Source organism: Chelon labrosus, assembly GCF_963514085.1.
Source record: "Chelon labrosus genome assembly, chromosome: 2".
NCBI classification, from domain to species: domain Eukaryota; kingdom Metazoa; phylum Chordata; class Actinopteri; order Mugiliformes; family Mugilidae; genus Chelon; species Chelon labrosus.
This window is the reverse complement of record NC_140338.1, coordinates 3,916,020-3,938,574: the sequence shown is the minus strand read 5'-3', so window position 1 is coordinate 3,938,574 and position 22,555 is coordinate 3,916,020. Positions and strand designations below refer to the sequence as shown.

The window sequence follows — 22,555 nt, the reverse complement described above, 5'->3', positions numbered from 1 at the left end:
GAACCACGAGCTGGAAGAAAGAAAGGCAAAGTGGTTTGATTTGAAAAAAAGAAGGCCCACGTGGGCATTAGCAAACAAAAGCATGGACTCAGAGAAATGCTGCTGCCGGCTGTCACACAACGACGACAACAGACTCATCCTTGAACACACAAACCCCAACTTCAAATCTTCGTTGTTCCAATAAATATTTCAGGGAGTAATGGGATGAGACTTCTTGTGTTCTGTATTCGCTGGTGCAAACACTTCCTCTCAAAGGTCATGTTGACGCACTTGTCTCCTAGAAGAGAAACGTTGTGCTGAACGTTTTGAATTACAGCATGCTAGCAGGGTTAGCTTTTAAATCTGCACTCTGTGTGCCTTCTAGTGGTGTTTATTACTTTGTAATTGGAAATTTGCTGATTTTTTCAGAAAAGGTGGCGGTGGGTGGTAAGTCATTTAGTCATAAAGACATTTAATTTCATCATTTTATCATCAATTTTAACATGTCTGAGGAAAATGTTGATATTCCCAATGGTTAGCCATTAGCCTCGTTGGCTTCTAGATGCTAACAGTTGCCTAGCAGTTGTGCCCTCAGGTCCTTCTGAAATAAGGCTGGGTAGTCTCAAGAGATTTCTTACGAGCAGATGCAGGATGCAGGTGATTTGTGTCCTTTCATGTGATCATTTCTAATAGTGGTTGAATGAATGAGTTAAACTCCTCTTCCACAGATCAGCCCTGTTGGGTAGGTGGTCTTTAATGTGACCCAGGACTCACTGTGTGTTCACACCTGGACTTTGAAATGACTTGAGATCCGATCAGGGTGGATGTTGATGAATGTTTTGAGCAAGTCCTAAGTTCAGAAGCAGCCATACCTGCTCAGACCATCACATGACCTCCTCATGTTTCACTGAGGAGGTAGGTAGCTTCTTCACTTTGGTTAACGTTCAGCTCTGCTCCAGAACATTTTCTGTTGTGTCTTTGTGTTTTAACTTCTCCTCCTGCTCTCTGCAGACTGCTGCTGACATTACTGATGGTTGTTTTGAGTCCTTGTTTACAGCTTGAAGGATTTTTCAGTAGTCAGCTTCACATGTTTTCTGGGGGCGACAGCATTCCCTCCGCCGTTAAATCCTCTGCTCCAAGCCAACAGTGTTGGCCTTGTTGTGAACTTGTTGTTGCTCCTGAAACCAAGCGTCGCTTTGCGAATTATTCAGTAACGTGTAGCTGCTTTCAGTGTCAGAAAGGTTCACCAAACAGCGAAAATCAATTTTGAGCCTTGCCGAGGTGAAAGTGTCCTTCTGTTCCGTTGAGCAGACGCAGAAGACGGCCGACCAGAAGAACATCTGTTCTGCATGGATGACTTCTTTTCATCTTTAATCTTCGGCCAAAGAGAACAAACAAACCAGGGCCCTGGCTTGATGTTCAACGTGAAATATGAATGCACGTCTGCCTTCCGCTTCGCCAAAACATAACTTAATTATGGCATTATTTTTGTGTGTGAGCCGAGGAGCTCCAAGAGGAAACAGTCGTCAGCTGCTTCAACCACAACCTCAGTCTGCTGCAGGCCCTTTAACGATCAGGACAATCTGCCCAGCCGGATTCAAAGCTGCATAATGTATCGCTGCATAATGCACCACAGTCGTAGGATATTTATAAAAGGAAGGCGGAGGGGGGTGGGGTCCTTCTTGTGACGTTCTCATATTGCCATATTGCCATTATTTCAGTTTGTTTTCTGAGCCAACAAACACTCAACATTTGTGTTTCTATTCCTGTAGGAGATTAACCTGGTGAGTCATCAAATATCTGTTTGACCCCACTCATTTGAGGTGAAACCTGTTCCTCTTCTCCCTCGACTCCCCTCGTGTTAATTTGCAGCTGTGGTACTCGTTCATGCTAATTAGCTGCTGGATTTACACATTCATCCAAAGCACTACATTTCCCAGCTACCCCCTGGGGTATTTTTTGGCATTACGGCCTCAGACAGCCCAGCGCTGTGACAGGGACGGGTCGACTACTGCCTTTAGCCAAATGTTCGCTTAGTATGGAGACTCCACTCGCTCCCTCCCACACAAACTCCTGTTTCTATCTTTGTGAGGACCTTCCATTCACATAATGCATTCTCTAATCCTAACCCTAGAACCACGACTGAACAGGTTTTAACCCTCAAAAAGACAAATGGCCCCATAACATTAGTCCTCCATGAATGTTTTCACATCCATGAGCTGGGCTGTGCTGTAAGCGGTGGATTGAATTTACACAGAAGAAAATTCATATTGCTAGCATTTCCTGCAGGTGACTGAAAAACTTTTACTTTGAAGCAAATGGGCTTTACAATATAAATAAAACTGAAGTGAAAAATACAAACCAGCGTAGTAACACCGTGGGACACGAAAACAGAGGAAATTTAAACTGACAAGACAAACTCAGAGCTCCAACTGGACGTCAACATGTTTGTGCTGCAGAATAAGGATCAGTCAGGACAAATCATTGGCATGGCCAATACTCATCTGCATTCTCTGAGTCAATAACCAAAACGACAGCAGCATTTGACCTCCTCATAAAAAAACAGATTTGAGACAGTTTATTTCTGATGCTCCTAAAGTTCCCGGACAGAATCATACATATCCAGTCATTAAAGCTACCACCACATCAGAACTGATTCTCTGATCATTCATGTCTTTGTCCTTGTAGACAGTAGGTCTCTGGTGGACGTCCCAGATTCTGGTTGCTTATTTTTGCAGTGCCAAATGTTTCAGAGTGAAACAAGCAGCAACAGAAAAAAAAGTAGCACAGAACACTATATCATATACATGGTGAAGCACGGTGGTCACAGCATCATGTTTTGGGGCTGCTTTAGGGCTCTCCATGGTGAGCCTCCATGGTGGCCACCCACTTCACGTCACCAGAGGTTTCTTCTCTTATCATCACTACAACACAGGAGGTGTCTTTTAAACATACTAATATCAGTGTGAAAACTGAAGGTTTAAATGTACTAAAAGAAGATAAAGCATCTTCTTCCAATGAAGCCTCAGCCTCATCTGTAGATAATAGTCACTGTTCTCTGTTTAACAGGATGAATAGTACAGTGAGTTGTATTTCCACTGATGTTACGATGGATTTAGACCAACATCGTCTCATTTTCTATCTGTTCATAGTCGACATCCTTTTAACTGGATTGTTGACTTACTGAAAGCCAGCAGCAGTGAAATGTTGGATAAATACAGACTCCACGAAGTAACAGATTAGCGCGGCTTTAAATCCTCTCTGCTAATAAACGACACAGTTTGGAGCCTGTGGGCTTGTTTATTTTATTAAATTTTTTCTGGTTTGGACTTTTTTTCCCAACGTTTCGTGCCTTTCTCCCGAGGCTGACGTGAACCTTCATGGCACATCACTGTATGTGCACAGAGCATAGTTCAGAGCAAGTATAAAGCTTTTATTAGGAAGGAGAAAAATACACCAGAACGAATTTATTTTAAATAAACGTGTCCTGACATCTAACTGGTGGATGAGAACATGAGCGGGGACACACACACACAGAGGCCATTTTGGTTTCTAAATGCAGATGGTGAGTGCTCTTTCAGCACGAGGTACAACATCTGAACAAAAGATCAGTACTTCCTGTACATGAAGAGGGATGACATGACAGTCTGGTTATATCTGGATTTCATTATGTGGCGTGTTTCAAAAAGTACCTCTGCATCGATTGGACAGTCCTTCAACCAACTCTAACCCTAGCTAAAACAAGCTAACGGTAGCCTCATGAAGATAACTAAAGCAACTCCACGATGCTCAGATGACAAGTACGACTACTGTTTCTCTTCTGTCCATCACCACATTAAGCCCCGCCCCCAAATAATCTGACTGACCCAGCAGTTCAGACAGACAGTTTAGGGGTCGTGTTCTTCGAAGAAGCCAAAATATGAGAAAGCTAGCGGGTATGTTAGCGTAAACAAGATAACAGTAGCCATATTATTAGCCTAAACAAGTAATGTTAGCTACTATGTTAGCTTATACAAGCTAATGGTAGTCCAAGAAAGATAATTATATTAACCATAACAAGTAATATTAGCAGCTATATTAGCCTAAACAAGCTATTGGTAGCCTCATAATAAAATAACTGAAACAACTCCACAGCACTTAGATGACCTGTATGACTACGACACATGTACTCTTCTGTCTGTCACCACATAAAGCCCCGCCCTAATGATTTGATTGGCTAATCTTCGGTTCCTAACAGAGAGACGTGTAGCAGTTCAGGGGTTGTGTTATTCAAAGAAGCCAAAATATGACAATGTTAGCGACTAAGTTAGCCTAAACAAGATGACATCAGCCATTTCATTAGCCTGAACAAATAATGTTAGCTTCTATGTTAGCTTAAACAAGCTAATGGTAACCCAAGAAAGATACCTTTAGCAACTTTATTAGGCTAAACAAGTAATATTACCTGCTTTGTTAGCCTACAAAAAGGTAACATTAGCACTTAGATTAGCCTAAACAAGCTAATAGAGATAAATGGAGATAAATGAAGCAACTGCATAGCGCTCAGATGAATGAATGACTACAGTTAATCTTCTGTCCACATGAATAAAACAGCAGCGCTCATTTATTGGGCATATCGGCCACGTCGGTCATTTATTGTTTCCAGTCTGTGATTGAGGCTACTAACGAGACACTGTCATTCCTTCTGACAGCTGAACCGAGAGGACACACTGAGTCATCAGATCTCTTTCTGCCTCTGTGACATGTTCACCACATTTACCAGTAATTTATTTACTCTCTGAAGCACTCAGCGTTGGACCGGAGGATGTTGTGCGTGGAGAGGCTTCTGAAAAAGCATTTAGGACACGCAACACTAAAAATTCATCATCATCATAGCCGTCATCGTGATCAGACGGAAGAGGAATTGAGGCCAGAGGCTTCCGACGGCTTGTAAAGGGGTGAGGAGAAAGAAGCAAATACTAAAACATTAAAGACAGTCAGGTCTGTTCGTGAGCACGCGGAGCTGCAATATGAAAGAAATATGGAAATTAAATACTTGTCATTCTCAAACTCATCCTCATGGCTGGTCTCACTTAAATCACCAGAACTGAGATTACAATAGTCGACACATTAACCACCAACTTGCTGTGAAGCTTTAACGTGTGCACTGTTACGTGCAGCAATCAACCATAACATTATGACCACCTTCCTGAGCCGTGGAGGCCTGGGCTCCTCTAAACTCTGAAGGTGAGCTGTGATGTTTAAGATCCTGCTTCAGGTTGAGAGGTGAAGCCTCCATGGATTAGACTTGTTTGTCCATAACAACCCACAGATGCTGGATTGGACTGAGATCAACACTTTGAAACTGGATGTTCCTGAACCATGTTCCTGCTGGAAGAGGCTATCAGGGAATACCGTCTCCATGAAACAGTGGACATGGTCTGTAGCAATGCTGAGGTAGGAGTTACGAGTCAAAGGAAGATCCACATGAACGGAAGGACCCAAGGTCTCAAAGCATCACAATGTCTCCACCGGTCTGTTCTGATACTCATAATGCACCCTGGTGTCATGTGTTCATCCCTGCTCCAGTTCCATTGTAGGAGCTTGGACAGGGACAGTGGACAGGGGTCAGCATGGGCCATGACCCAAACAAAACCTGTGATCCACTGAGTGCTCCGACTCCTTGTTCTTCCTAACTTCTTGTTTTGAAGGTGCCAGTTAAATAAATCAAGTCATATACCCTGTAGCGTCAAAACTGATAAAATCCCAAGAAGAAGAAAAAAACAAGAGGAAATTGATAAAGAGACACTGACGTTCATCTTCATAGTCCTGACAGATGGGTCTCTCCATAAAAACAGTTATCTGAAAGTAAACTGAGTTGCCACTGAATCAAGCTGCAAAATAAATGACAACAGAAACGCTTGAAGAAGAATATTCTGGAAAGAACTAGTCACTGATTTGCATAAAGCAGCATATTTGTCCACTACCGTGTAGATGAGAGAAACAGAAACGAGCAAAATGTCCCTTTAAAACTAAATGTGATTAACTATGAAAATCATAGGATTAAATACGTTTAACTGTTTTTTAAAAAATGAATTTCTGATTTAAATCAGTCTTGATTTGAAACGGAAAATTTATAGAATCATACATTTAATCACAAGTTAACTATATTAATCTAGTGATGATCAATAGATAAAATCCTCAGATAAACTGAGTGTCTTGACTCTTTTCTGTCAGAACCAGCATCATCAACTTCTCCATCAGTCTGCTGGATCAGACTCAGTGATCCTTGGTCTGGGACCCCGGTTCTCCTCCTTCCTTGGACCATTTCAGACCAGGAACACCTTGCAAGAGCTGGAGTTCTGGAGATGTTCTGACCCAGTCGTCTAGACGTCACAGTCTAGTTCTCATAGTCAAATCTTTCCTCTGGAACATTTTCTAACATCAACTTTGAGGATGAACTGTCCAGACAGGAGCCTGACCCAGTGGTCATGACGTCGTTAATAAACATAAACATTTTCGAGGATGTGGTAAAATTCTGCTGAAACTAATAGTTGCATAAACTTCTGTGCTGTTGAATGAACAGATGTGTGAAAGTGGACAAAGCCCTGGTGAATAAAGGAACAACAGACAGAAAATAGAGGGAACAGAGGAAGGAATGAGCAGGAGGTCTGGTTCAGCTGAATGACAAACGATAAGCCTTAAACTTTGTCTCTGAATCCATCCATGACCCTCTAAGAAGATTTACCGCAGCTTTCATCGGTTCAGCTGCTCTTTATGCCAAAGCTGGCTCAGACTTTTGGGGTGAAACCGAACACGTTCTCATTTCAGAGGATAAAGTTTAAAATGAAAGTCAAATGCAGCAAGAATTCCTGCAAAGAAGGAAAAAAAGTTGGCTTATTAATAAATGACGAGCGGCGAAGGGAGGAGAACGGAGGAAAAATATTAGACATGACAGAACAGGGACTCATATTAATAGCAAAAGGCACCGAGCTGCCTTTTAGGACTTCAGGGTTTCTAGCCGCTCCACAGATGGTCAACTCACAGATATTATTATATTATTAGATATTCCTTCTAATCCAAATGTTACGTCCACACCGACTACAGGTGTACTTTTAAACAAAATTATTCTATCCTCATCTCCATACCTGCAGCTTCAGATCAGAAGCTGAGACAGAGCAACGACAAATGTCAAAGTTATTATCACAAAAAGAGTTTTATACGTCCCACGGACACGGATGATTCAAGCAAACATTTGATTCTCTCTGAAACCATGTAAAGACGATAAAGGGTTGATGATGGTTTGAAATAAATTATCATGGGCAGGACTGGTTGCTCAACAAGTCTCAGAAAATAACAAAACTTCATCCCAGGATCTGTAGGTATCTCTACAATCTGAAAAACAGTCTAAAAAAAAGAAACAAAACAAAACTCTGCTAGCATCGCCATTTGCTAGTCAATAACTTCACCACTAACATCACCAACTAGTGTTGCCATTAGCATCGTCACTTGCGTCACCACTTGCTTGTCATTAACGTTGCCATAAACATCACTATTAACATCACCACTAGCATTTCCATTAGCATCACCATCACCGTCATCACTAGCATCTCCAATAGCACTGGGCGCTAGTGTCGTCATTTGCGTTGCGATTAGCATCAAAATTGGCATCACCACTAGCAAACTAGTAATTAGTATCTCCATTAGCATCTGGTCCGGAGTCTTAGTTGAGTTCTTTTCTCAAAAACAACCGATAAGAACTACGGCTGCAACGTCTCATCAACGTTGACGATGGCGTCAATTACGTAAATATGTCAATTTGCGGAGAACACGTTAACGTTTCATTTTATTCTGAAGAGGGCAGTAATACAACCAGCAGATCAATACCAAATGAAGAAGAAGAAGAAGTTGAACGCTTTAGCTAAAGCTAAAACCTCTGTCCACTGTAGCCGAGCTGCTGAGTATCTGGACCCTTCCTCAGTGTTTAATCCAACAGTTGGTTGGAGGTCAGAGCCTGGGAGTCGTTGCTTTCAGTCGATTCATCTATTGATTATTTTTTCAGTCAATGTTTTGACTATTTTCTGAGCAGTCAATAAACTGTTACGTATAAGGATATCTATGAATGAAGAACAAATTTCAAACTTCTACTGTTCCACAAAAATTCACATTTACTCTGTGCATTCAAGAAAGCCATGTGTATTATCCTGTAGAGTCTCCATTCAAAAATAAAGTATAAAAATATATGTCAGAGAGGAGGTAAACAAATAAAAACAGTTCGTTCCTAATAAACAGGGTGGACAAAACATTAGGAACGGTTCAATACTACTATAAAATGAAAACACAATTGAATCAACAGCTCTCTCAGTTATTAGACACCAATGCTGAATAGTAGTGTACCTAATGTTTTGGCAAAGGGGTGTAGGTATGCGGTATAAGTGATAAAAACAGTTGAGATGTTTTCAGAAATAAAAATAAAATCTAAATGCCAACAGATGAGGTAAATAAATAGTTTGTCAATGCGTTCACCGGTGTACCTAATGTTTTGGCAAGTTGGTGTAGGTATGTGGTATAAGTGATAAAACTAGTTGTGATAATGGCAGACACAGAATGTGATGTTTTACTATTCAAAAATAAAATAAAAATATATGCATTATATCACAATAGGGAAATAAATACATAAAAACATTTGGCTCTTAATAAACAAGGTGGACAAAACATTAGGAACAGCTTAATAGTACTAATGAATGAAAGCACAGTTGAATCAACAGCTTTGCCAGTTACAAGAAACCAATGCTGAATAGTAGTGTAGCCTACCTAATGTTTTGGCGAGGGAGTGTAGGTGTGCAGTATAAGTAATAAAACTAGTTGTGATAATGGCAGACACAGGATGTGATGTTTTACTATTCAAGAACAGGGAAATAAACAAAAACACTTGGCTCTTAACAAACAAGGTGGACAAAACATTAGGAACAGCTTCATAGTACTATAAAAAGAAAACACAGCTGAATCAACAGCTCTGTCAGTTAGAAGAAACTAACGTTAAACAGTAGTGTACCTAATGTTTTGGCCACTACGTGTATGTAGTATAAGTGATAAAGACAGTTAAGGACAGAGACAGGATGTGATGGGCGGTGTGTGCGTGGACAGAGGCTTCAGGTGAGTCTCACCTGAGCAGCAGCAGCGGCAGCAGCGGCAGCAGCAGCGTCCAGGCCGCGGTCAGCTCCTTCCTCCTCATCTCTCTGCTCACCTGTCGGCGCCGCACACCGCGCTCGCGCTCCAGCTGTGCTCAAATGACACGCGGGCGGAAGCTCCCGAACATCCCGCGGCGGCCGGATGGGTCCAGGTGTTCCGGTCAGTCCATACCTGAGCGCGAGGAGCGCTTCTCTGGTCGGAGGTCTGGGCGCGCTGAGAAGAGCGCGCGGCAGCTGTGCGGACTCGGCTCGCTCTGTGCCCTCGTGCGGCACGGGGAGGGCACAGAGCGAGCCGTCCCCCTCCTCCTCCTCCTCCAGACTGGCATGAGTGACAGGCGGCTCGGCCAATCACCGCCCGTGTTGTTGCTTCCTCCAGCTGGAGAGCAACGAGGCGCATCAAATCCAACCCCTCCCATGGTTTATTAGCCTCCGTCCTTCTGCTCTGGTCGACTGGAGCTGGAACAGTTGGCGCACGAGGCACAGCTACGCTCCCTGGACAAAACATTAGGTACAACACTTAAAATTAGATTTTTAATCAGTTTCATTCAACTTCTTTTTTTTTTTTTTGACAGTAAGCTTCAAGGTCTGACATGAACATTCTTCACTCATGACATTTTTATTTTTGAATAGTTAAACATCACATCCTGTCTCTACCATCATCAGAACGGTTTTATTACATATACTATATACCTACACTTCTTTGCCAAAACATTAGGCACACTAGTGAACACAGTCCTGTCCTGTGGAGACGTGAGAGTCAAAATGTACCGAATATATTTATATTTATAATGTCCAATATTTAAAATACTGTTTTTATACATATTGAGGTATATCATCTCAGTACACTAGTGAAAACCTAAATCTTGTCTTCATGAAGGTTCTGGTGTCCAACATTAGTTTCTAAAAACTGAGAGAACTATGCATGACTAGTCTACTATAATCCATTCACAGGTGTACCTAATGAACTGGCCAGGGAGTGTACATTTATGTTGAGTTCTTTACTTTCCCTCTTTGGTTCTTTGCAAAATACTGAATAGTCTGATGTCCTTCCATAACTTAAGAGATAGAACAGGGTGGCCAAAATAATAGGAACATGACCATTTACCAAAGAAAGAACTGTTTTCATTAAGTTGTGGGGGCCAAACCCTTAAAGGACACAAAATGCTGCAGGTCCAATTTTTCCATGTCCCCAACAACATTTTGAGTGTTTAGCAGACAACTTAAGGCAGTTTAAAACAGATATTTAAGTGGTAGCTCCTTCATTTGACTATTTTTAACTATATATGAGGTCTTTGGATTTCTCCTCTCGATTGACGGTGATGTTGATGCCTCCTGAATCCTGAGTGACTCCACTCTCATCTGGTCAATCCAAGGATTTCTTTTTCTTTTTCAATGGGAGCCCAGAGGGGATCAAAAACTAGTCAAGACAATCTGACAACTCAAAGCCAGTGACAGCAGCAGCAAGACATCCATCCGTCCTGAGGGATCTGATCTCAAGATGTGAACACCGATCTGATCTCAGTCCACATTGTGGAAGTGGTCTGGGACACATGTGACCTCCTTCCTTTGGTAGTGTGAACACACAATGAGTCCTGGGTCACATTAAAGACCACCTACTCAACAGGACTGATCTGTGGAAGAGTAGTTTAACTCATTCATTCAACCACTTTTAGAAATGATCACATGAATAAGTGATGTCTGTTCATTAGTAATGAGAGACTTTTAAAAGATTCTGGCCTTAGAGATGTTAACTGACTAAAGAATAAATAAATCTGAACTAATATTAACTCATGAAATGATTCATTTACTTCCTGAACGATAGCTTCCAGGGTTCAGTTCTAATCTGAGATTTGTCTCAAAAATAAATAAGGTGTGAGAGACTTTACAGCTTGTTCCAAAATCTGGATCATGTCTCCAAGTCAACAACCAGCTGTTCATGGTTCTGATCCAGCGGTAGGTAGAGATCCATTAGAGACAGCAGCTGGTACAATATTCTACTGACCACATGATGGCACTGCTTATTTACAGACAGACAAACTGAGATCAGATTTCAAGTGTTGGCTGGGGACACATGTGGAGACACATTTTAGTTAAGACCAGGTACTTAAAGATCGACAGGTGAAATCAGAGGTCTGAGACATTACCTGAAGAAGACTTTCAAAGTCATTAATGGTTCTTTTAACTGCATCTTGTCCAGATAATATTAACATCAACCCTGATCTTTTGCCTTTATACAGCTGTTCACTAAAATCAAACCAGTAATAGAGGTGAAATGGTGGAAAACAAGTTCCAACTAAAATATTCTTCTTCTTCTTTCTCTCATAGTAATCACTCTGAAGGATGTGCAGAATAGCAGTCAGTCCTTCCTTCAGGTTACTGCATTCTTCTTCTGAACGTCTCCAGGCTGAACTCTGTGACTCTTTCTGAAGTAAATAAGAGTGAAAACCTTGAGCCTCAGGTAGCAAGTGGCTTCTGCTCTGATTCCAAAGGTTCAGGCCAGCAGCGCTAATACGGCTTGATTGGACTATGTTCACATGTGTCCAACGGTGACAACAGTGTCTCTGACAGCTGGACCAACACTGTGGTTGGTAGAAAAACATCACTTTCGTTCACCTGGGGGGGCGTCGGAGAAACCGATGATAGTTTGGACCCCGATGAACGTGTTAAAACAGCACAGGGGTGAAATTGTGAGTATTGTCAATGGAGTCTGGTGGCTTTGAAAAGTGTGAGTTTTAATTTTGCATTTTTTTCTTTGTCTCTGCTTTGGTCAACATTCACCTACGCATACAAACAATTAAGCTGACATGGACATAGTTCCATGTTCCGTGTCTTTAGTATTAATCTACAATGAAGAAAATGATGAAAACATAGAAAAACAATTGACCTTTGGCTAAGCCCCGCCCCCCTTAGTTACTGTTGCTACGTCCGACATTCTCTTCTGGGCTCGGGTTTTCTATAAGGCTCTGGTATCAATATCAAGGAGCAACACTGTTCATGCAAAGCTAGGTACGTCTCTATTCACTTCTATAATCGTTATTACGAAGCAAACGGACTAACGTTACGCACGTATAACGTTGTATTTCTTCAGCGTGTGCTAGCGTATCAACAACTATGCAACTTAAGCTGTAACGGTGATGTTTTGGTTAGCTCCACAGGGTTTTGCGCGCACATCATTGGGCTTAACCATACCCTGGATATATACCGACAGTAGCTATAGCCTGCCGAGACCGAAAACATGAGACGCCTGCGTTAAAGTCAATGGAGCGCTGTGGAAAAAGTGTCGGACCCCTGTGGGAGCTCTCTTGGCTGTGATTGGTCAATCTACATTCTAGGGCGGGGCTTAGCCAAAGGTCAATTGCATGGGAGGGTGTGTCCAAATATCTGACTGCTAATCAGATCAAAATTTGACCATGTAAGACCCAGTTTTAGGGTTAGGGACAAATCAACTGACTCAACTGACTGACCAACTAACTGATCAACTGACTCATCAAGCAACTGATCTTGAATGATCAACCAACTGACCAACCAAATGACCAACCAACTGATCAACCAACTGATCAACTGAATTCTTAACTGAACTATTAACTGACTCAACCAACTGATTGATCAACTGACTCATCAAGCAACTGATCTCGAATAATTAACCAACTGACCAACCAAATGTTCAACCAACTGATCAACTGAATTATCAACTGAATTATTAATTGAATTAGTAACTGACTCAATCAACTAACTGATCAACTGACCAACTAACTGATCAACTGACTCATCAAGCAACTGATCTCAAATGATTAACCAACTGACCAACCAAATGATCAACCAACTGATCAACCGACTGATCAACTGAATTATTAACTGAATTATTAACCGACTGATTGATCAACTGACCAACTAACTGATCAACTGACTCATCGAGCAACTGACCTCGACTGATCAATCAACTGACCAGCTGACTGACCAACCAACCGATCAAACAAATGATCAACTAACTCATCAACCGTCTGACTCCTCAACCAATTGATCATCCAAATGATCAACTGAAGTATCAACTGACTCCTCAACCCACTCAACCGACTGACTGATCAACTGACCAACCGACTGACCAACTGAATGAGAGGGTGTGTCCAAATATTTCACTGCTACTGTATTTTGCTACAACATTTGATTGTATGAGACTTGGCTTCAGGGGTTAGGGGTTAGGACATTATGTCAATAGAGGGTCCTCACAGAGATAGAAACACGAGTCAGTGTGAGTGTGGTGTATAGAGGTGACCTTCCCCTGAGGGAGGGCTGACCCTCATTTAGGCCATTCTCCAGCTGACAGTGAGATGTTGGACATGTCTCTCCGTCATGAACATGCTGCTGGCTCTTTATTAACCCTCATTAACAAACCGACACTCACGGTCAGTGGTCACGTCACTTCACGGGCTGCACCCAAGTACAACACCGCAGCCGCTAACGTAGCAGTGAGCATGTGGAAGGTAGTACCGTGGAGGATTTTATTCAGCTATCGAGTAGCTTCCAGTTCCAGCTGACTCCGACTGTCGCTGCAGATTAAACTCCACTTACAACCACACAAGCCTCGCAGCATCTAAACCAAGAGGAGTCTGTTTGTAGGTGGAGCTCGATGCAGCTGGAGATCCTGAATTAGAGCATCAGCGACATTTGTTCATTTGTTGAGAAGGATCTGTGCTATAACGCTCTTTAATCAGCCATGCATGTGGAATGATGCTGAAATAATATTATTAGTTGTTCTTCTCTGTGCTGTCATCAGACTGGCTTTGAAGTAAAAGTGTTACCTTCTGATGAGTGTTATTAACCGGTGTCACGGCCTCCAGGCAGGAACAGTTAACTATCAGTGTCACAGATGTGCCATGGTATAATTAGGCCATACTGTAAAATGACCTCCATTATTCACGTCTGTTCACTGACACAGAGGAAGTCAATCTGTTCATCACTAATCAGAGGACTCCTTCACAGACCACATGACCCACGCTGACTGTCTGTTAGCGTCTTCCACATTTTTATCTGATCAGTGGATCCAGTGATTCCACAGAGAACTTCTCAGCAACTTTCACCTTCACAGCTACTGTGAGCTGCAGGCAACTGATCAACTGATTAACTAACTGATTAATCAACTGATCAATCAACTGATCAACCAATCGATCAACTAACTGATCAACTTACTGATCAACCAACTGATCAACTGATCAACCAACTGATCAACAAAGTGATCAGCAACTGATAAACTTACAGATTAATAAAGTGATCAACTAACTGATCAACTAACTCATCTACCAACTGATAAACCAACTGATCAACTAACTGATCAATCAACTGATCAACTAAATGACTGATCAACCAACTGATCAACTGATCAACCAACTGATCAACAAAGTGATCAGCAACTGATAAACTTACAGATTAATAAAGTGATCAACTAACTGATCAACTAACTCATCTACCAACTGATAAACCAACTGATCAACTAACTGATCAATCAACTGATCAACTAAATGACTCATCAACCAACAGTCTTTCAGCAAAAATAAGCCGATTGATCAATGAATTAGTCAATCAGTGGTTGTGTATCTCATTAATAATGAGACAGTTCAAACATTCATCCATTCATTCTTCTTCTGGAGCCTATCCCAGCTGTCATCGGGCGAGGGGCGGGGTCCACTCTGGACAGGTCTCCAGTCTATCACAGGGCTAACACAGAGGCCCCAGTTGGCCAGTGGATTCGATTCAAGGCATCGTTGCTAACCACCACGCTACTGTGCCGCCCCACGGTTCAAGCAGTGAAATCTCTTTTGAGGAGACAGACTCTGAATCTGAAGCTGAAGACAGATGTCCCAGTCGGGACAAGTGTCCTTGGGGGACACTGACAGACACATGTGAGCTCCATTGATTATTGGACCAGATGATTTGAGAGGATCAATACGACAGGACGCTGGACGATTTCCCAGGAGAGACAGAGTCCTTCACCTGAGAATGGACAGAGACTCAGAGCAGCTAAACATGTTAGATGTGGTTTCATGTGGAGACTGTCTCGTCATATATATGAGGAGTAGATCTGACTCGGGGAGTTTATTCAGCAGTGACCTTTCCTCCAGACGCTCTGGACGATTCATGGAGCAGCTTTTCTGCTGGAACGAGCTTCTGTTTCTGAACGCTGGGTTCACTGGTCTTTACCGACAGCTTCCTGTTTTATAACGCCTGACAGCAGCCATGTTCTCCCAGCGTCCTAAAGAGAAAAGACAGAAATAGAAAGGACAGAAAAAAAGAGGGAAGGAGAGATAGAGAGATAGAGAGAGCCAGTTGTCCGAAGGAAAGACTCAAGTAGGTCTTCATTTTCATTTTCACAAGTGTTTTGTGATAATGAGACGACAAGACGACAGATCTGTACATTTATCGTCCTGAGTGCTGAGTGTATAAAAAAAGCAGAAAGAAAGAAAGAAAGAAAGAAAGAGCATAAAATAAAGGACGGACAGAAAGAATGATAAAGAGAAATATAACTAAAGATAGACAGAAAAAAGTTAAAAGTTAAAGAAAAAAGGTTGTTTAGTGTCTCATAAAGTGTCTCATGTGAAGTTTCTGAATGTTCCCTCTGAGAAACATGTCGATCTCCAAACGTCATCACCAGTCCTGAACTTTGTCCTCCCCCTGGGTGCGTCAGGTGAGGATCATATTTCAGACACGCCCCGATCTCTCTCCGTTCACCAGAGTCTTTCTGAATCCACGGGTCAGGACTGAGGAGCGTTTTCTTCCAGATGGACTCCCAGACCAAAACAGGGAAGGTTTACCTGCAGCCCCACAAAGCCGGTAAAGTAAGTACACATTATTCTAACCTGGACATTCAGGATGGGACACTGGTTACCTCAACATGAGTCTCATGATTATAGTCACGAGAATCAACATTTTGTTTAAAAAGGCAGGTCACGACACATATAAACTCTGATACTAATCAGTCATTATTCTCATTATTCTACATCGTTAACATCAGGCGAGAGGTGCAAACAGGTTTTCTGTCAGATTCACTCAGATTCAGTGGAGGGAGTATAACAGACCTCCAGGAATCCAAAAGAGCAAGTTGAAACACAACACAGTCTCCATGCTGCACATTCCTGCACAGACACTCATAAGGATTCGTCACAGTTAAAGGAGTTCTAGTATTTCTGTTCTTCAGCACAGCTGCTAAGATTCACTGACTTTTATTTTGAAGGAGGGGGCGGGTCCTGTCCTGTCACATACATAAGATGTGAGTAATGTTTATTTTTCTGTCACAGACAAGTAGGAGATTAGGTTTTTCATATTTGTCTACACTTTTTCATAAAAATGACTCAAAACATCCAAACAAGTCCTGAAAGTAGACAAAGAGAACCCAGTCAAACAGAAATATTATACTAAAATGAGTATAGATGAATGTTTAGGAAAGGCCAAGTCAAGGTCCTGACCTTAATCCAATAGAAATGTTGTGGAAGGACCTGAAGCAAGCAGTTGATGTGAGGAAACCCACCAACATCTCAGAACTGAAGTGGTTCTGTTCTGAGGAATGGGCTAAAATTCCTCCAAGCTGCTATAGACCACTGATCAGCAGTTACAAGGAGGTCACAGCAGATACTGGAAACAAGGCTTCACTTAATTTTACAACTCACTAATATGTACTAATGATTCATTTTCTTGGATAAATAAATTCTCAAGTACTATATTTGTGTTTCATTTGTTGTTTGGGTTCTTTTTGTCTGCTTTCATCAAGCAAATACTCTGTATACCTACTGGTAGTCAACTGTCATGTTGTCCTGACTCTGATGAATTCTCACTTTGTCTGCTCAGAAATGGAAGCCGGTGTGGTTGTCTCTGTTTCCCCCCAGCAGCAGTGGAGTGGGCCGACTGGAGATCCAGGATGTTGGAGGTACAGTGTGTTCAGTCAGTTTCTGAATAAACTGAATATAATCACAAAACTGAAATTAAAAAAATAATAATTACTGTGTCTGGGCGTAGAATTGGAGATGACACAATGAGAAAGTAATGACGAAGTAATGAAAACATGATCCCTTTGAGTATCAGTGGTTACTCAGCTGATCATGAAGGTGTGGTTTCACGAGGTTGGGGAGATAAAAACCTCAATTCCTGTGAAGTTGTCATGGAGTGAATCATATTATTACACAACTACACTGCCTGGCCAAAAGAAAAGTCACAACCTGGAGTTATTTAACCCCAACTGATGCAATGAGTAGCTTCTGAGTCCTTAAACAGCCATGTCTAAAGACACATCCTGTGGTCGTGGAAAAGACGTTTGTCTGTTTGAGAAGGGTCAAATCATTGGCATGCATCAAGCAGAGAAAACATCTAAGGAGATTGTAGAAACTACTAAAATTCTTCCAGGAAGAAATGTGGTCAGAAAGAAATCCTGATTGATTGTGATCAGTGATCACTTAAACGTCTGGTGAAATCAAATGGAAGAAAAACAACAGTAGAACTCAGGGCGATGTTTAATAGTGAAAGTAAGAACATTTCCACACGTACAATGTGAAGGGAACTCAAGGGATTGGGACTGAACAGCTGTGTAGCCTTAAGAAAACCACTAATCAGTGAGGCTAACTGGGAAAAAAAAGGCTTCAATTTGCTCGGGAGCATAAAGATTGGACTCTGGAGCAATGGAAGAAGGTCATGTGGTCTGATGAGTCCAGATTTACCCTGTTCCAGAGTGATGGGGGCATCAGGGTAAGAAGAGAGGCAGATGAAGTGATGCACCCATCATGCCTAGTGAATACTGTGCAAGCCTGTGGGGGCAGTGCTATGATCTGGGGTGTCTGACCTTTTTTTCTTTGGTGGTGACTTTTTTTTATTTTTGGCCAGGCAGTGTATATTAGCTGATGCAGAAACTCTGGAGCTGAGCCTCAACTCTCGTGGCGGTTTGATAAATAATTGAGGGAACAAAAGGAAGCAGAAGCCTCGGCGTGATAACGGGACGACAAGTCGACAGATCAGATGTGTCGTAGCACGAGCTGCTGTACATTTATAGTCCTGAGTGCTTCAGCTGCCGTGTAGAGTATCCCAGAGGCGACCTGGAGGTGCGAGCTCGACACTGAGACGTGATGACAGAGCTGGAGGAAGCAGATCCTTCTCTTCTGTCTCCAACAGCCCAAAAGAAAGAATGAGGGATTTTCTATCAAGTCGCTTCTTGGCTGTAGACATAAATGTCAATCTGTCGCCTTCTAGTGTTTGTTTCCGGAAGTGATTTCTTTTAATTGGTCATGTTTTCTTCAAATCTTTCAATAACTTTAATCTACTGAAAGACAGAGGTTATGGGACAATTACATGCAAAATAATGTTGACGTTAACGTGATGGAAAGTAGAAAGTACATCCTGAAAGTACAACCATCTTCTGCCCAACATGGCGTCCATGTTGGGCAGAAGATGGTTGACCCCAGAAACATGAAAGTGTCGTTGGGTGGTTCCTCCCTAAGATGAATCACCTCAACGTGTTCATCAGATGAACCAATGTGAGCCAGTCTTCAGAAACGGTTTTCTCTGTTCCTGCACTAGGAGATTATGGCACCGGGGCCCGGAGACACCACCAGCCTCACGGAGACAGGAAGATGAAGGTGGTCCGGCTGTCGGAGCTGATCAGTGTCCTCAGACTCCCCCCAAACGCTGAGGCCTGTCCCATGGTGAGCTTCCTGCCTGTCTACTGCAGTTAGGGACGTAAATACCTGTAGGTGCTGTCTGTCTGTTTACCTGTCCGTCCTCCTGCAGGATAACATGTCGGCGTTTTGCGTGGAGACTCAGGACAGGACGATGGTGTTCGCTGCGCTCAGAGACGAGTGTGTGGACTGGGTGGACAAACTGTGTCTCAGCTCGTTTCGGGTGAGCAGGAAACGTCCATGAACAACTGATGAAAGGTGAAGAACAGCTGATGGTCACTTTACTCTTTGTCTCTGTTAGAGGGGAGGAGGAGGAGGAGGAGGAGGAGGAGGCTCGGCTTCTACTGAGCTTCATATGGAGGAGAACCAGATCTACACGTCAGCAGATGAAGGTAAATGTCTTCGGGTCACGGTGGCAAAAGACGTTCCTTCTTGAGGAGTTCCCAGGGTGATTGATGGGGGTATAGTCCCTCCATCCTGGGTCTACCTCATAGACCTCCAAAAGGAGGTGTTCAGGAGGAACCACCACTTCCTCTTCTTCTTCCTCCTCCTCCTCTTCCTCTTCGTATTCCCCTTCATCTTCTTCTTCCTCTTCCTCTGTGTACTCTTCCCCAGTTATCTTCTTCCTCCACCTCCATCTCCTCTTTCTCCTTTTCTTCTTCCACCTCTTTGTCCTCCTCCTCCTCTTCATATTCATGTTCTCCTTCCTCCTCTTCTTCCTCTTTTTTTCCCTCTTCCTCCTCTGTGTACTCTTCTCCAATTCCCTTCTTCCTCCTTCTCTTCCTCCTCATCAATCTTCTTCCTCTTCCTCCTCTGTCCTTCCCCTGTTCTCTTATTCCTCCACCTCCTCCACTTCCTCTTCCTCCTCTCCTCATTTTTGTCTTCCTCCTCTTCCTCCTCCTCATCCCCTCTTTCTCCTCATGCTTTTCTTCTTTTCCCTCCTCCTCATCTTCCCCCTGCCTCTGTCTCTTCCTCTTTTCCCTTCTCTTCCTCGACATCATTTTCTTCTTTTTCCTCCTCTTCATCTCCTTCTTCCTCATCTGTTTCCTCTTCCCCATTCTCTTCTTCCTCCACTTCCTCCTCTTCCTCTACCTCCTCTTTATAAGGTTGATAAGTTGTGTGTCACTCTGGCCACAGGTTCAGATGTTGAGCTGTTGTGTAGACATGTGTTGACTCTTCTGTTTGGTTCCAGTCTCAGAGTTCTGGGTTTCCGTCCAGAAGACGGATGCAGCGACGCGTTGTGGCCTGCAGGGTTCGTACTGGCTGCAGGTGGGAGAAGAAATGTTGCTGCTGAAAGAACCACAGAAGAAGACCGTCATCAGAGAGTGGCCTTACGAGCTGCTGAGACGATACGGAAAAGACAAGGTAGAGTTTGTTGAATCCTGAGTTTTCCAGGAAGTTTCATGAAGCAGGAATAGTTTCTCTTGTCGTTTCCTTGCAGACGGCGTTGTCGATCGAAGCCGGCAGACGCTGCGACTCTGGCCCAGGAACCTTCACCTTCGAGACTCAACAGGCTGAGAAAATCTTCCTCTTGATTCAGAGCACCATCAAACGACGGAAGACCTCATCCGTCACTTTGGGCGTCCAAAGCCAGGAGGGAGAGAAAGTTGTGGTGACCAACATCCAGGCTTATTCTCCTCTCCCCAGAACACCTGACGACGCCAACATGGCCGCCGTTCTCAACAAACACAACCTGGCCCTAGAGGAGAGTGCACATGCTCAGATGGAACGGGCCACGTCGCCGCAGCCGGCTCCCATCACCCTCATGCCGCTCCCCATGGTACCCACGCATGAGGGTGCCTCCGGACGCTGTCACGCAGGCCAATCAGACGCCATATATGCCGATCCAGACGACTGCGTCCAGCCGCTGAAACAACCAATCACAGCGCTGTACGTCGACCCTGCCAGCGTTCTCCCGCTCAAACCTCCCTGTTCGAGGGAAGCCGTCTCCTCCACCGTCTCCTCCACCGTCTCCTCCACCGTCTCCTCCTCTGCTCCTCCACCTCCCGGCTCTCAGGTCGTGGACTCGGTCTACTCGGAGGTTTACGACAAAATCAAACGACCCGACCTTCAGAGCAAAAGAATAACAGACGATGAACCCATTTACGCAGAACCCATGAGCGAGACGCACAAAGCGACTCAAAGTGAGAACAAACCCGACCCGTTCGCTCACCTGTACGCTCAGGTCTGCAAGACGCCGCCATTGGGTAGCTCCACCTCTTCGTCTTCTTCTCCTAAAACCACGGCTTCCTCCACGCCTTCATCATCTTGTGTCACCGCCACTGTGAAAACGACTGAAGCCACAGATGAAACTCTCGGAGATGTGATCTACGAAAACCTGGGCATCATCTGATTCAGACCAACGTCTTTGTGACATGTCGTTGGACAAACACTCTTCATCAACGTCTCTACAGTATCTGGATTCATTTTATTGGCAATGAAACATGACCCTGTCTCCTCTTCCTCTTCCCCCTTCACCTCTTCTTCTTCTTCTTCCATCATCCTCCTCCTTTCCTCCTCTTCCTCTTCCTTTTCCTTTTCCTTCTCCTCCCCTCCCCTACCTCCTCATCTTCCTCCTTCTCCTCCTCTTCCTTTTCCACTTTTTGTCCTCTTCCTCCTCACCCCCTCCTCTTCCTCTCCCTCTTCCCCCTCACTTCCAACTCCCCCTTCCCACCTCCTCCTCATCCTCCTCCTCCTATTCCTCCATTCTTCTGTTTCTCTTCTTGCTCTTCCTCATCATCCCCCTCCCCTACCTCTTCCTCCTCCTCTTCATCATCTTCTTCTTCTCCTCCTCAACATCCCAAACATCTTACTCTTCTTCCTCCTTCTCCTCCCCTACTTCCTCCTCCTACTCCCCCTCCCCACCTCATCCTCCTCCACTTCCTCTGTTCCTCTTCTTGCTCTTCCTCACCCTCACCCTCCATTACCACTACCTCTTCTTCCTCTTCCTCTCCTTCACATTCCCTGCTTCTTCCTCCACTTCCTCCTCCACTTCCTCTTCTTCTTCCTCCTCCTCCACATGCCCTACTTCTTCCTCTTCCTCCTCCACTTCCTCTGTTCCTCTTCTTCCTCATCCTTCCACTCCCCTACTTCCTCCTCCTCCATCTCTTCTTCTTTTCCTCCTCTTCCTCTTCCTCCACATCCACTACTTCCTCCTCCACCTTTATTGTGAAGAAACTGGACCTCAAACGGGTTCTAGTTTCATCTGATCAATCATTAGCATCAAAGAACTTAAATATCCAGTGATGCATGATAATGAGGATCAAATGGACAGGAACATTATTGTCATAACTTCTATATCTGGTAACTTCTATATTGAGAATATACAGTCAGTTTGTATCATTTTTCATTCATCTGTACAATTTTGTCATTATTAATGTTTGTCTGAGATTTAATCACATATCATTTATAGAAGCAAAAACATTCTACTATTTTTTATGTTAATGGACAATATATAAATGTACTTGTTTTTAATATTAAAAATCAAATAAACCCTCATTCATTTACTAATTTATTTTTATTTTAGACTCTAAAAACAAACTTTAAATACCAAAAAGTACACAGACCCACCGTCTTCCAGGCTCAGGGTCTTTGATTTGACATATCTGAGAAGCAGCTTCAGCTTCATACAGCTCAGAGCCTGAAACCTGCAGAGCAAGCACTAAGGCAACATTGGCAAGAAAAGACTCCCTTCAAACAGGAAGAAACCTTGAGAAGGACAAGAGGGCCTGTCGATGCCAAAGGTTTGTCTGGTCT

General features: G+C 43.3%; 2 protein-coding genes across 4 annotated transcripts in view; one reads left to right on the top strand and one right to left on the bottom strand.

Annotated features, from left to right (window-relative positions):
• Positions 1-9,546, bottom strand: part of LOC311506525 (glycine receptor subunit alpha-3-like) — a gene marked incomplete at its 5' end in the record, with an annotated part of 32,499 nt that extends 22,953 nt beyond the window's left edge. The window contains 2 exons of the mRNA XM_084570512.1: positions 9,126-9,238; positions 9,322-9,546. Of these exons, the coding sequence (XP_084426638.1) occupies positions 9,126-9,238; positions 9,322-9,546 (338 nt within the window). The remainder of the gene's footprint in view (positions 1-9,125; positions 9,239-9,321) is intronic.
• A 6,208-nt stretch (positions 9,547-15,754) lies between these two features.
• On the top strand, positions 15,755-22,286 carry dok1a (docking protein 1a). Of its 3 annotated transcripts, XM_084557502.1 has the most exons (8): positions 15,755-15,979; positions 16,375-16,410; positions 16,986-17,069; positions 18,702-18,826; positions 18,912-19,022; positions 19,101-19,191; positions 19,992-20,164; positions 20,241-22,286. In XM_084557502.1, the coding sequence occupies exons 3-8, from the start codon at positions 16,988-16,990 to the stop codon at positions 21,150-21,152; spliced, it is 1,494 nt and encodes a 497-aa protein (XP_084413628.1). In that variant the 5' UTR covers positions 15,755-15,979; positions 16,375-16,410; positions 16,986-16,987; the 3' UTR covers positions 21,153-22,286. The 3 variants fall into 3 exon arrangements, with proteins under 3 accessions (XP_084413628.1, XP_084413626.1, XP_084413627.1); XM_084557500.1 differs by lacking the exon at positions 16,375-16,410 and having other exon boundaries at positions 16,986-17,064; XM_084557501.1 differs by lacking the exon at positions 16,375-16,410.
• The last annotated feature ends 269 nt before the right edge of the window (positions 22,287-22,555 follow it).

Bases quoted from the DNA above. Each gene is read 5' to 3' on its own strand.
- dok1a (XM_084557500.1), top strand. From the start codon at position 15,923: ATGGACTCCCAGACCAAAACAGGGAAGGTTTACCTGCAGCCCCACAAA. The intron at 17,065-18,701 runs GTACAGTGTGTT...TTCCTGCACTAG, and splicing joins GGAGATCCAGGATGTTGGAG to GAGATTATGGCACCGGGGCC. The intron at 19,023-19,100 runs GTGAGCAGGAAA...TGTCTCTGTTAG, and splicing joins TGTGTCTCAGCTCGTTTCGG to AGGGGAGGAGGAGGAGGAGG.